Raw genomic sequence first — 15,355 nt, forward strand, 5'->3', positions numbered from 1 at the left:
TCTCAACCTTAAAAGAGAAATCCCTTGGTTTGTTTTAGGTATATTTTAAACATAAGCCATGACCTTGACTAAACCAATGACATAATTAAGCATTTAAACAGACAACATGCATGTAACTTTAAAGTAAATTTAAGTATACCTAAAGTACATTATGATATTATAACATAAAGTAGCAGTAATTTTATTGTTTTAGTTTGAGTGACATTTTTCTAAGTGCTAAATTAAGAACAATGACCACCTCCTGTCCATTGTCCGCACCCATACGGCCAACTCACGCTTGCAGGACTTCTCGCGGGTGGCTTCCTTCCTATGGAATAGCCTGCCTATCGCCATCAGACTCTCCCCTAGTCTTGCATCTTTTAAGAAGTGCCTTAAAACCAATCTCTTTAGGAAAGCTTATGGCCTCACATATGTGTCTCTTGCGCTCTCCTAAAGGGCAGCCCATCTTATTTGACTGCAAATTCCTGTCCTAACGTGTTTTACACCCCACCTCCTATAGAATGTAAGCTCGATTGAGCAGGGTCCTCTTCAACCTATTGTTCCCGTAAGTTTTTTGTAATTGTACTATTTATAGTTAAATCCCCCTATTGTATATTGTAAAGCGCTACGGAATCTGTTGGCGCTATATAAATGGCAATAATAATAATATTGCCTTTTACTTCAGAGTTTACTGTCCTTTTTCTTTTTTATTATAGATTTAAACAATTAATAAATTAATTTAAAAGAGTAATGTGCTGGAATGTATATTTTTCTTGTGTTATTCTTGTTTGTGTGTATATATATGTGTGCATTTGTAGGTGTAGGCACTGGTGAATCATATCTTTGTAATATATATATATTTTTATATCTTATACAGGTCATCACAGAGAACTACATTTTTAAAACTGTTTAAAAATATGCCAAGAAAATACTGTTAAAGAATGTACACATGATCTCTTAGTTATAACATTACCAAATTTGTGGAATCGAGAGCACCATGAGTAAATCCCTGCAAAAAGGTTTAGTCAAAAATACAAGAAGTAATAATGATACGACATGGTTTGGTGAATTCATATTGCTTGGATTGACTGACAATCACAAAACTCAGATGATCCTGTTTGTTTTCTTCTTGTTGGTATATATTATTACAGTCTTGGGGAACTCTCTGATGGTTATCACAATCACTCTGTCCGCCACCCTTCACTCTCCTATGTACTTTTTCTTACGTAGTCTCTCCATCGTAGACATTTGTTATACCACGTCAACTGTACCAAAGCTCTTGTTAGATTTTTTGTCAAAAGTGAAAAAAATATCTTTCATAGGATGCGTGGCACAATTGTATTCTTTTATATCTTTTGGTGGCATTGAATGCATTCTTCTAGCTGTCATGGCAGGTGATCGATATGTAGCTATTTGCATGCCTTTGCGCTACACAGAAATAATGAGCTTCAAAGTCTGCAAGATACTGGTGACTATGTGCTGGCTTGTCGGCCTGTTAAATTCACTTGCTCACACTGTTTTCACTTTCCGTTTACCATTCTGCAAGTCTCAGTCCATCAATCACTTCTTCTGTGACATTCCACCACTACTTGCTCTCGCTTGTGCTGATACTACTGCTAATGAAATAGTAGTGTACACTGCAGGAGGGTCAGTAATTGTGGGGTCTTTTCTGATTACTCTTATATCATATATTTGTATTGTTAAAGCAATCATAAAAATTAAGACAGTGTCAGGTAGATATAAAACATTCTCTACTTGTGCCTCTCATTTAACAGTGGTAACACTTTATTTTGGAACTATTGTATTTACATATATACGTCCCACATCTACTTATTCCCTTGACCAAGACAGGGTAGTGCCTGTTCTCTATGGAATTATAATACCCATGTTAAATCCAGTAATATACAGCTTTAGGAATAAGGAAGTTCAGGGATCCTTAAAGAAGATTATCTAAAAAAAATATATATGATTTTGGTTATCAAAGAAAAACACACATTTAACATATGTCATTATCTTTTACACCATATACATGATTTGTCTGTTATCTTTTCCCCATATTGCACAGATATCACAGTGGGCAAACAAGCTCTTCATTCTAGCTGCTATTATAGGAGGAATTCAATAAAAATATTTGAAATGTGTGATATAAGATATAAGAGATATTGTTTTCTGTTTTATTTTAACACATATATTTCTAAAAATGATGTACTAAAATAAAATTCATGATACCCATGGGTAGAATATATAAGTCTCAGAATGTGTACTGGTCCACTATGTACCTTTTTTGTTAAAAAAAAATAAGCCTTTACATATGTCTCCAGAAAATCTCCACACGTGCATTGAGCACACCAGAGTACACTTAAACAGTAAAATAAAGAAAAGCGTAAACCATGGACTCAGTAGATACTCCCAAGCAAAACCTGGGTGTTGAAATCCTGAGGACTGAGTACTAGCATATTCCTCCCAAAGTCTGGAATGGGAAAAATATGCCTGAAGGATATTTGTACAGAAATATCTAAAAGTGTGAGGAAGTGGCAACCAGGAACAAATACTAAAAATGCAAATAGTGTGTGGCAGTATATTTAGCTGCCTCCCAGTTTATCCATATGCCATATATTAACTCTCTATAGCTCAAAGATATGAAAAAAAAGTATCAAGTGGGCTGAAAATCCACTGAAAGCATTAAAATAAGTATACAGATAAGAAAACTGATATGTAGTTGAACCAATGGTCCTAAGGCTGTCAGTTGTTGCAAGCTAGGACATTTCTCTAAGTATAAATGCTGGTGTATAAATATATCAGGGAGCGAGTTTGTGGTATAACTTAGCAGTCCATAGACTACCCTTTAGTATCTGGGGTCATAAAAAGAGGTATGTGGGTCGGTTGGTCCCTGTGCTAGTATAAAGTTAGTCAAAATAGATTTATAATCCCTACATATTTGACAGCCGACAAACCCAAAAGGGATACAAATATCCCAACAAGTATAACTAAAAGTTGTAACAATTACTAAAAAGACTTAGTAAGTAAATGAGAAGTCTAATAGGAGTCCTGAGCGGAGGATTTTGAGTACAACTAAAGCATAACAAATCTTAAGTAAGAATAAAACGCCAGCTTCAAGGAACACCAAAGTCCGCCCTCTACGCGCGTTTCACCTGGCGATTGTAACCGGGATCATCAGGAGTGCTAGAGGATGTCAGAGAGTGAGTCAGTATTTAAATACAACCGTCAGGGCTGTTATTGGTTGATTGGTCCCTGTGGGGGTTTAGCTGCTAAGCGGTTGTATTTTTTGCCTCTTCAGCGTGTAATCTGCTGAGAGGGGTGAATTTAGGAGACCAGTGAAGTTTACCTTTTTGTTAGAAAACATGGTATAAATAACATAAGAAGACATGAAATAAGAGAGAAAGAGACCCAAATTAGATAGATGTTATATTAAATATTTTGTATAGGTAGACAATAAAGTGTGAGTAAAGTAGATGGCGGTGTTTGGTCGTCAAGTTCATGGAACTCAAATCGGATATGCGATGACAGCTGAACTTTACCTTCTCCAGACTTCGACTCTTCGACTGGAGTCGAACGTAGTTCGACTATTCGAACGACACTTTAACATTGACGGTTTGCACGAATGGTTGCTGTTCGCCTATTGGAACTGAATTTAACATTGGAAATAGACCGGCCGCACAGCCTAATTCTCTGGAACTGTTTTGGGCATGAAAATGTATGTGCGTGCGTGCGATCGGTCAAATTTGACTTCCATAGAACTTTTGAACCCCTACTCTGATCTGGGTGATTTTTGGATATGTTATTCACCCAGATCAGGGCTATCCAGGGATATAACATGGATGTGTTGTGTTTTGGGGTACTTTTTGGGGTTTGTAAAAAATTATGTTTTTTCTGCCTGTGGATAATTTAGGAATTCCATTAGCTAGCTTAATTATATCACAAGCTTGCTGACTGTGGGAGTGTTACTATGTTAATTATTGTTTCTATTGGTTTGGTGACTTTGTGTCCTGTGCTCCATAAGGTCCACGTGGGTGGTAACATTGTGGGGAAAATGTGTATAAAAGAAATGCCTTTGTGCTCATTAAACCAGAGATCTTCTTAAACCTCAATACATAGCCTTGTCTCGTTATTGTAGGGAACTGCTATATTCACACTGGGATTGTTATACTTTGTATACTCCCCTGGGCTCTAATTTCTTATCTCTTTTAAGAGCTGTTCCTTTTATGCTCTCCTGGAGGAGAGGTCTTTCCCACACAGTCCTGGATGTCAGAGGTTGATGCAGGGTGGAAGGAAGAAAGCGAGACTCCAGTTAAGCTACGGCGGTTGTGGAGTCTGCGGTGGTTGTGGTGTCTGGTGTGGTGCTTATGCTCGGCATCAGCTAGGAAGCGTCCGTCAACGGAGGTGCCCAGTCGGGTTGCCAGGTGATCTGTTACAGTAGGGTTTATTTATTTTAAGGGGGGGTTGGCTAGGAAATTGAGGATCTCTAATTCCCTGGTGGGGGTGGGGGAGACAATAAAAATTTTGTAGAGAGTCAAATATGGCATGTCCACCCCCAATTTTATTACTGAAACAACTTGAATTTAAGATGGCATTCTAAATTAGCTCTTATGCAGTGCATTTATAAAATATTCAGACCCCTTTTTTCATATATTTTTATGTTATGGCAATATGCTACAGTTGTTTGTTTTTTATTTTATTTTTTCAGATCAATCCATCTAACCTTTGAACCCCTGAACCGATCTGGGTGATTTTTAAGTATGTTGTTCCCCCCGATCGGGGCTATCAAGGAATGTATGTTTCATGGGGTTCTCTTGTGATTTTGGGGTGTTTTTCATTCAGAGATAATTGAGTTGATACAGTAATTAACTCAATTATCTCCTAAACAGAGGGGAGGGGTTGTGTACACTGTATGGGAGTGTCTGAATGTAAAACTCTGTTTTTATTGGCTTGTTGATCTTGTGTCCCTTTGCCCAACAAGGTCCACCTGGGTGGCGCCCTAGAGCAGCTCTGTGACACCACATACATAGTTGCCAGCTGTGCAGATGAAAGGATCTAATGGTCCTTTCATGTAAACATGCTGAAAGAGTACCAGGAAAAGCAGGAAGAGATAGCTTCCATGTGTGCCCCTGCTACAGACAACCCTGACAGCCTTCCCCTACCCTGTCTCCTAGAATTAGAGCCGCAAACTGACCTCACTAGCTTAGTGAAATTGGGAGAACGTTTAACCCTGCTAGAGACGGAACAAGCCAAACAATTACTAGCAGAAAAACACTTTACATTTTCACAGGAACCAGGGTACAACACACTAGTAGTGCACATGGTAGAAACCCCCGGGCAAGCGCCTCTTAGACAACCTCCTTATCGTATCCATGAAATAGTCTGGGAAGACTGTCTACAGCCTGTGAAGCCTCTTTTTAGTCCCTAATTAATGCCCCTGTCTTGGCTGCCCCAGTTTCTAACAAACGTTTTATTGTACACACAGACGCTTCCATGTTTGGACTGGAGGCAATATTGAGTCAAGTCGGAGAGGACGGAGGAGAGCACCCTGTCGCATATCTCAGCAGAAGGTTACTACCCAGAGAAGTGAGTTATGCAGCACTGGAAAAAGAATGCTTGGCACTGGTTTAGGCGCTAAAGAAGTTAACCCCTTATTTGTATGGACAAGTGTTCACCATCATCACCGACCACAACCCGTTTGTCTGGCTTAACCGGGTCGCAGGGGACAATGGCAGGTTATTGGGCAAAACAAAGAATTTGCGGTCTGATGAAATGAAGACTGAACTGCTTGGACTTAATTCCAGTGTCATGTCTTGAGGGAAACAGTACCGCTCATCACCAGAGCCATACTATCCTAATAGTGTAGCATCATGATTTGCATGTGTTTTTCAGTGTCAGGGACTGGGAGACTTGTCATGGTTGAGGAAAAGCTTAACAAAACAAAACACAGAGATTGCTAGGTTGTAGTATGAAACCCAATGTGTAGTACTTGGAGAGGTCAGCAAAATAATAAAATAAAGTCCAAGACAAACAAATCCAGATAGGGCAAGGCAAAGGCAAGGTCAGACAGTACAAAGGTCAAATATCAAGGCTGCAAGGTTTAGAAGTGGAAGGGCAAGCCAAAAGTCATGTAAACCAGGAAACCAGAACAATATTACAGGTAGTTGCAGGAAAACAGCACAGAACAATTGAGAAATGATAGCTCAGCTGTTCACAGTTCAAATAGGAAGCCTAACCATAGGCACGCCTATTCCGACACACCTCCATACCATCCTATTTGCTTTCAGAGGTCTGGGGATGCCATTGGAGTTTATTGAGTTCCAGCCAAGCCTACAGGGCTGTCCCATATCATGGAATGAGCATGCATGTCTCCTAGGCATTAACGTTATGCAACTTGAGTTTTTATGTTGCGGCACACCTCCTGTATTCAGGCAGCCACGACGTGGAGGTGATGCCTGAACAGCGAAAAAGACAAGGTATGTTGTTACAGTACCCACCCTCGAAGACATTTCCTCTGAAGGGGTAGGGAGCTGTTCATCCAGAATGACTGCGGTTAAAGAAAAAAAGCAGGTAAGGAGCATGGACATTGGAAGCTGGTTCCCACTACTGTTCTTTTAGACTATATCCCTTCCAATGGATGAGGTAATCAATTCGGCCATGTCGTATATGGGAATCAAGTATTTAAGCCACCTTGTATTCTTCTTCTCTATTGACTTGGATGGAGGATTTGAGGTGGAGGACTCTGAGTACTAATTCTATTGGGTATGTATGGTTTCAGCAATGATACATGGAATGCAGGAAACACTCGCAGAGAGGATGGCAACCTTAATTATGTCATCACAAGAGAGAGGATTGTCACTATTTGATATGGACCAATGAATTTCAGAGCAAGTTTCTTACTTGGACAATAAAACCTTAAGTGCTTCGCTGATAAACATACTTTTTGCCCTTCATGATAGGTAGGAGCAGGCCTGTGTTTCTTGTCAGAGTAACATTTGTATTTTTGTTGTGTTTCCAGAAGGATGTTTTTTTACACGTTGAAATTCCATCTTCAAGCCAAGGCTATGTGATAAGCTAATCGGGGAGCATGACAGGATATAACTATAGTTCACATAGAAAGAAGACTAATGATGAGAGCTGTGCAGGTGAGAATTATATGCAAAATTCTGTGGTAGGTAGTAGCTCATACGAGTAGTTCTGCAGATGAACAGTGTATACATTGTTTAAGGGTCTGTTTGGTTCCCTCTGTTTAGCCAATTGCCTGTGGATGGTTGGCAGTGGACAAACAGGCTTGGATTTGCAGAAGGTTACAGAATAATTTCCAGAATTTTGAAGTGAATTGAGGACCTCTATCTGACAGAATAGATTTAGGCTCATTGGGTAACTTGAACATTTACCTATAGAACATTAAAGGAACACTATAGTCACCTAAATTACTTTAGCTAAATAAAGCAGTTTTAGTGTATAGATCATTCCCCTGCAATTTCACTGCTCAATTCACTGTCATTTAGGAGTTAAATCCCTTTGTTTCTGTTTATGCAGCCCTAGCCACACCCTAGCTATGGTGACAGAGCCTGCATGAAAAAAAAAACAGTTTTCACTTTCAAACAGATGTAATTTACCTTAAATAATTGTATCTCAATCTCTAAAAATCTTAATTAAACAGAACTTGCAATAAAGAAAGCCTAAATCAGGCTCTCTTTACAGGAAGTGTTTATGGAAGGCTGTGCAAGTCACATGCAGGGAGGTGTGCCTAGGGTTCATAAACAAAGGGAATTAACTCCTAAATGGCAGAGGATTGAGCAGTGAGGCTGCAGGGGCATGTTCTATACACCAAAACTGCTTCATTAAGCTAGAGTTGTTCAGGTGACTATAGTGACTATAATGATGTCTGCTTGGTGGTAGGTGTTCCTTTTGCTGAAATAAAGTGAGCCATTTTAGTCAACTTGTCAACTGCCGCCATGACAAAGATATGTCCTTGATAGAGGCAGGAAGTTCTACAATAAAATCAAAAGAGATATGTGGCCAGGGACGAGAAAGACTGGGAAGTGGTTGTAGTAAACCATTTGGACGAGCAGGAGGATCTTTGGATCTGGAAAAGACAGAACATGCTTTCACGTATTCACGTACGTCTTTCTGCATGGATGGCCACCAAAATGACCACTGAAGAAGATCATAGGTCTGTTTCTGGAATCTGTGACCAGACATTGGGGAATTATGGCATTGGTGCAGGACTTCAGTTCTGTCAGCTTTTGGAACATAGAAAGTAGCACAAGATTGCAAGAAGCGGGGGAGGATTGGGTACAATGGCATCTTGTGACAATCTTTTTATTCTAGTAGAAGAGACTGGGTTGTCAAGAATTGTCCTTCTTGTAAAATATGTATACGAGATAAGGCATCAGCTTTAATGTTCATTGAACCTGGGTGATATGTAAAGTTTAAATGGAAGGGAAAAAAGAATAGGGCCCACCTTGTTTGTCTTGGGTGGGGTTGTGGCAGACGCTGTCCTATCCCCATTCGGTTGCCCATATTCCCTTTGCTTTACCCGAATGTATTTTGTTCCCTTGGCTCTATACCTTCTCTCTCGTGAACTCATCCGAAGCGCTCTCTCCTTGACGGCCGTTCAGCAACATGCTGTAACTAAACGGCCCCAGTGGCACTTAACCTTCATCACACTCCACCCTCACTTCCTCGGTCACCCTTACACCTTGTGTTTACACCTTTCCCAACCAGCTAATTGGAGGGAAGGTACTAGGAGGACAAAGATCACTTTTGCTCTGGAACTAACTTTATCCCAGTGGTAGACAATTCTTTATGGATCTGGGTGCTATTTGGTCAATTTGGCGGTTCAGACGAGCGCTATCCGGGGATGTATGACATGTGGGGTTCCTGTGTGTTTTAACTGTATTTTGGGGTCTTGTTATGTTTTCTATGTTTTCACTCTGTATCCAGGAGATAAGTAGTTTAGTGGGCAGCAACTCAATTATCTCCTAGACATAGAGACACCTGGATGGCTACTGTTTGTACTGAATGGAGACCCCAGGCTGAGGTCTGTGCATAAAAGACCCCATTCGATTAAATAAAAACAGTTGCACTCCCAGAACTGTGCATCATCCAGTTACTGGGGGAATTGGCACTATTCACTAAGCAGCGCTTTGTTCCAGTTAGAAAGGATTTCGGCTGAGATTGCAGCTCCCTTACAGGAGTCTGTGTGCAGAGGTATTTGAGGTTACATTGATAAGTGTATATGGTGTTATGATTAGAGGTGCCCTCTGATAAGTTTCTCTATTCTTCTAAAGCACATTTAATAGCTAGGAGTTCTTTGTCATCTATATCATAGTTTCAGAAGGGCTTAGTCTCTTGGAACTAGCCAATATGGCTCCGGTGGCAATTTCTGATGCACCCACTTCTAAGAAATATAGTTTTGTAGGATCAGATTGTGTGAGAAAAGGTGCTGTGGTGAATTGATGCTTGAGACCCTCAAAAGCCTTTTGAGCATCTTCAGACCATTTGAATGTGGTATATTTTTTTGTGTGAGAACAGTAAGGGGTAGATCATGCATGGTAAACTGCGGATGAACTTCCTATAGAAGTTTATAAAACCCAGAAATCTTCGGATTACTTTTTATGTAGAGGTATAGGCCAATTTGTGATTGATCACATTTTCCATAAATCCATCTCATGGTGTCCAGGAGTCAGAACATAACGCAGAAATTCAATCCTGGTAGTCTCACATATTCAAGTTTGGCATATAGGTGATACTAATGAAGCCTGTCAAGAACCATGCATACATGATAACGATGGGTATCTATGCCAGGAGAGAATATCAGTATGTCATCTAGGTACACCACAACATATTGGTCCAGCAGATCTCTGAAGATGTAATTGACAAAGTGTTGAAAGGTGGCAGGATCCTTACATAGTCCATAGACCATGACCAGATATTGAAAATGACCAAACCTGGTTCCATTCATCCCCGCTTTTTACCCGAAGTAAGTCATAGTTTTCTCATAGATCAAGTTTGGTGTAAACAGAAGAAGCTTTGAGGCGTTCCATGAGTAGCGGTATGAGAGGTAATGGATATACAATTTTTACTGTGATGTCATTTTAGTCTCTGTAATCCACACACAGGTAAAACAAAAAGTATACCAGCTCCAGAAAGAAAACATAGAAGGACAAATTAATCCTTTTGAATTAATTCTTTCAGGATGCTTAATTTGAGTTTGTCATGCCTCAACTACCGGTAATTCCTTTTCTCTTCCGGGTTGACAGAGTTTAGCCACACCCCGTCTCTGATGCGGTCTCCCCACGCTACATAATGCGACCGCGCCAGATACAAGACGCTGGATTATTGAACAGCGTTACCGCGATATCAACCCGGCTAAAAGTTTCTCTGCGACCTCTACTTGTGTACCGAACCGGACTGGAATTCTACTTACCCTCCTTCTCCTCTCCTCGACCACGGCTAGTATCTGGACTTTCCTCATCCTGCCTGAGAAACAACCCTCCCCGGAGGAGAACTCCAGGAACCTGATTTTTCACCCTTTGGAAGCTAAGTCAATTGTTATATCTGTGATAAGAGCTTACCTTCTTTCAAAAACGCTAAGCATTCCTGCCATAGTCTGCTCTCAAGTTTGCCAAGCATTTCTGCTACAGCCTGCTCTCAAGTCCGTTAAGCATTCAGGCTACAGCTGCTCCCAGGCCTGCTATCTCTAACTCCAAAACAAATCACTCCTGTTACAACTTCATTTCTAACTTCCTCCATTCCTTAAATCTTGCAAACACCAATGTGCTAGATTGCATGTATATCGGAAGCTGCTTACTCCAATTAAACCAACAGCGAAGTAATTAAAGATACAGTACCTGTATTTTCCATTATTGAATACACAGTTCCTATTCTATTCTCTAAGTATCCTAATCAACAATCTAAGTCCTAAGAAATCTGCAGTTGTGCTCCATATCAACCTATGTAAACGTTACAGAGTTTTGACAATGGATATATATGTCTGAAAGGAATAGGTGCTCCAGGAAGCAAATCAATTGGGCAATCATATGTCTGGTGTGGGGGTAGTGAGTCAACACACTTTTCATCGAAAACTTTAACGTTTCCCATGTAGGATGTAGGAAGATCGATAACTGTCAGTTTCTTTAACCATCTAGGATGGTGTTAATGTGTATCACCGGGTATGATTTTGTTAGAAACTTAGGGGAACTTAAAGGGCACCGTGCCTTTAGTCCAACAAATGAGTGGGTAGTCAACCATGGCAACCCCAATATGAAATGAAATAGAGGTGAGGATACAAGGTCCATCTGTAATTTTTCCTCATGACAAGTACACATGGTAAGAACACCAGAGAGGTCTCTTTGGTAACTAGCCCATATTTTAAAGAACTACCACCACAACTTTAATTTACATAGGATATTCTTTATCTTGACAAGGTATAGACATAGTAGCAGCAAAAGAAATATAAAAACAACCAACCAACGGATGCAGAATCAATTCTTATTCCACTGCAAAAGAATAAGAATAGATAAGTGGGGTGCCATGTTTGAGGAGAATAGCATAAAAACAGGACATAGGTTTTTGCAGTAGGCACCCTTTTCGGGACAGGTCTTGACCATATGATTATGCTTGCCGCAGTATACACAATCTGTTGTTTCCAACGGAGGACATGGAGGTGGCTCTTTCTTGTCTGCTTTCCAAAAAGTGTGGATCCAATTGTGTAGACAGCTGTGTTAGTTGCTGCAGAGAGGTGGGGACACCCACTCTGGAGAATTCAACCTTTGAGGCTTCATTGAGGTCTATTCTGAATTGATCTACCATGGTTATTTTATTCTAACATGTCTCAATAGCAATGCTTTTCAATTCAGCGACATAAGCTTCCACCATTCCATCATTCATTGCTTGAATAACCTCAGCCTAGTCTGCATATTCCATGTGTAATCTATCGTTACCTGGGAGACGTGATACGACTTGAGGTCACAAATCTGAGGTTCCGCTGGAGTAGCGAGGGAGCCAAGATAAGTCTTGACATAGATAATGTCAAAATAATGAAAACCTGGTCCACAGCATTCAGGATTTCAGATTGGGCAAAAGGTTCATCTTAGAACAGAACAATGACCTTAAGAACACAGCCAAGACATCACAAGAGAGACTTAAGGACAACTCTGTGCAGGTCCTTGACTGGCCCATCAAGAGCCCAAACTTGAACTCTATCGAACATCTCTGGAGAGACCTGAATATGGCTGTCCCCCAACGGACCCCATCAAACCTGACAGTGCTTATTAGGATCTGCAGAGATGAATGGCAGCAACTACCAAAATTCAGACTTGAGACTGTAATCAGGTATGGATTGACAGCCTTCTCAGCATCCCAGCAAAACTAGACCCTGGGCCGTTCGAAGACCAAATATTAGGTATTAAAGGGACACTATAGTCACCAGAAAAACTACAGCTTCATATAGTTGTCCTGGTGCCCACAGCCAGTCCCTGCAGGCATTTAATGTAAACACTGCCTTTTCAGAGAAACAATTCTTAGGCTTTTTAATGTAAACACTGCCTTTTCAGAGAAATGGCAGTGTTTACATTGCTTCTTAAGAACACTCAAACAGCCACTAAAGGTGTTTAAGGTGCTCTGCAGGGAGACATAGAACACTCCCTATAGGGATGCATTGATACAGGGTTAGGGTTATGTTAGGGTATTCTCTTAAGTGAGAATTGCTGGTAAAACTGAATTTTAAAATATAGGCCTAAATATTCTCCAAGTCAACTATGTTGTTCATTTTGCTTATTTAGTAATTCCATTTTAAAGTGACTCTAAATTTTTTTGCAATTCTTACTTTAATGAATTATCCTGTGCAAATTCCTTTTACAATTTCATATTATCATTCTTTATCAAAGTAGGAGTGTATGTGAGTGTGTAGTGTTGACAATGGCATACATACCGGGGTCGCAGGGGTTGCGACTGGGACCGGGCCTGGCCCACCAGGGGGCCCGGCCGCCCTCTGACCTGGTATGCAGGTCTGTATGCTTGCCCTGGTGTCACCGGGTGGGCTGGCTGGTGGGCGCGCGAGGGAGCACTCTCCCCTGAGCGCTCTCTGCCCAGCTCCCTCGCACGCCGCATACTGATGCCGGAGCCGGAATATGACATCCTATTCCGGCTCCAGCATCAGTACGCGGCGCGTGAGGGAGCTGGGCAGAGAGTGCTCAGCCAGGGAGAGTGCTCCCTCGCGCACCCGCCAGACAGCCAGACAGACAGACAGCTAGCCCGCCCGGTGACCGACCGCCCTTCGGCACCACTGGACCCCAGGGAATCCCCTCAGTACTCCCAAAGGTAAGGAGGCTGGGGGATTAAATTTAAAGAAAAAACATGTGTATGTGTGTTAGTGTGTGTGAGTGTGTGTCTGATTGTGAGTGTCAGTGAGTGTGTTAGTTTGTGTGTCTGTTATTGAGTGTGTGTCTGCTAGTGAGTGTCAGTGTGTGTGTTAGTTTGTGTCAGTGAGTGTGTTACTGTGTGTGTCTGTTACTGAGTATGTTTGTGTGTGTCTGTTAGTGAGTATGTTTGATGTATGTTAGTGAGTGTGTGTTTGTCAGTGAGAGTGTATGTGTGTCTGTCTGTCAGTGAGTATGTATGTCGCTGAGTGTGTCTGTCAGTAAATGTGTGTGTCTGTTAGCTAGTGTGTATGCATCTGTTTGTGAGAGTGTGTGTGTTTAAAACCCATTCAGCACTTACCTTTCTCCAGCGCCAGACTCCCTTGGCGCTGGGGATCCCTCCTCCCCGACTCGCCTCTCAGCTCCGAATGTGCATGCGCGGCAAGAGCCGTGCACGCATTGAAACCGCACATAGGAAAGCATTACTCAATGCTTTCCTATGGATGTCCAGCCTCTTCTCACAGTGAGAATTTCGGAAGCGCCTTTAGCGGCTGTCTGTGAGACAGCCACTAGAGGCTGGATTAACCCTCAGTGAAACATAGCAGTTTCTCTTTCAGCTTTCAGCTGCAGGGTTAAAACTAGAGGGACCTGGCACCCAGACCACTTCATTGAGCTGATGTGATCTGGGTGTCTGTAGTGGTCCTTTAAGTGTGTGTGCATCTGCATGCACTGCCGTACATACCACAGTCGCCATGTGTTGCGGCCCCGGCCCGCGCAGAGTAAGCGCGGGGGTGTGGGGCACAGATCAATTTTCGCACTGGGGCCCCATGGGTCGTGTGTACGCCACTGAGTGTTGATGTGTGTAAATCCTACAGTATAATTTGTGTAGTGCCGGAGAGTATAAAATGCAGACGTGCATGTAGTGTAAATGTGTAAATCCATTGTTCTATGATTAAGTGGAGCAGATGTTTGTAAAAGTAGGAGAGTATTTGTATGAAATGTTTATGTGTGAATGTAAGGGTGTATTAATGTTGAATGCGGATGCAAGAGTGTATTTTTGTGAAGGACTTCTGTGTGCAGACATGTGAGTGTTGGTGTATGAATGTAACATCAAGCTGCCACAAATGTTAAAACAGAAGGGGTGTGAATGATTTATAAATGCAATGTATGCAACCAATTATGGGGTGCTATACCTTCTCTCTTTCCATGGTTTATATTATACTCAAACTGGTGGTACGTGCTGGGAATTGGTAGGACCAGGTCAAGATGTGCCATCACATATGTACAGATCAGTTTGGCTTATTTAGTGCCATGGGAATGTTATGTTTTTACTTTACGTACTCAAATGGTTAGTAAGATGTACTTTGCAAAAAATCCATCCAGTGCAAGATCTCCGAAAGACATTGGAGGAGAAGGAATGGGAAAAGAGTTTTTAAGATAATCTAAAATAATTGTTGTGAAGGGGACGGCTACTAAATGTTGGGCTTTTGTTCACAGATCAAGGGAGAAGTGACCAATAAAGGAAAACTGCCCCCACCGGTGCCTCTGCTCAGGTCAATAGGTCCCCCCCCCACATTATCATTTAGGGCCCCCACCTGCCGCTCAGGGGTGGGGGCCTGGGGGAGGACAATAGGTCCACCACACACTCTCATTTAGGGCCCCCACCCGCCGCTCAGGGGGAGGGGACTCTAGGTCCCCCCCTTCAGTTTAATAGCCCCCACTCGCGCGGCACGGGTGGGGGCTCGGGAGGGGGGTTACTAGGGGGGGGGTTAACAATGAGCAGCAGCATAGCTAGTAGGGACAGAGTTTCATAATACTAAGTCATTTTTACTTAGTATTAGTACATTTGGCTGAAAGACCAATTTAGGTCTTTCATTTATTTCGGTAGATAGCTCCCTAATGCCGTGGGAATTATGATCTACTAAGCTGCAAGATGCAGCCACAGCACGAATAGGATCATCATTTCTGCTTTTCTTTATATATACATATATATATATATATATATATAT

The 15,355-nt window shown here is 41.6% G+C and overlaps 1 protein-coding gene across 1 annotated transcript; it reads left to right on the plus strand.

The window, feature by feature from the left end:
- Nucleotides 1-1,113: 1,113 nt before the first annotated feature.
- Nucleotides 1,114-2,087, plus strand: LOC134612686 (olfactory receptor 5V1-like). Its single transcript, XM_063457106.1, has one exon. The coding sequence runs from the start codon at nucleotides 1,148-1,150 to the stop codon at nucleotides 1,931-1,933; it is 786 nt and encodes a 261-aa protein (XP_063313176.1). The 5' UTR covers nucleotides 1,114-1,147; the 3' UTR covers nucleotides 1,934-2,087.
- Nucleotides 2,088-15,355: the final 13,268 nt, after the last annotated feature.

This window comes from Pelobates fuscus, chromosome 5 (assembly GCF_036172605.1).
Source record: "Pelobates fuscus isolate aPelFus1 chromosome 5, aPelFus1.pri, whole genome shotgun sequence".
Classification (NCBI taxonomy): Eukaryota; Metazoa; Chordata; class Amphibia; order Anura; family Pelobatidae; genus Pelobates; species Pelobates fuscus.

What these genes read in the sequence shown, in the direction of transcription:
- LOC134612686 (XM_063457106.1), top strand. Translation starts at nt 1,148, where the DNA reads ATGGTTATCACAATCACTCTGTCCGCCACCCTTCACTCTCCTATGTAC.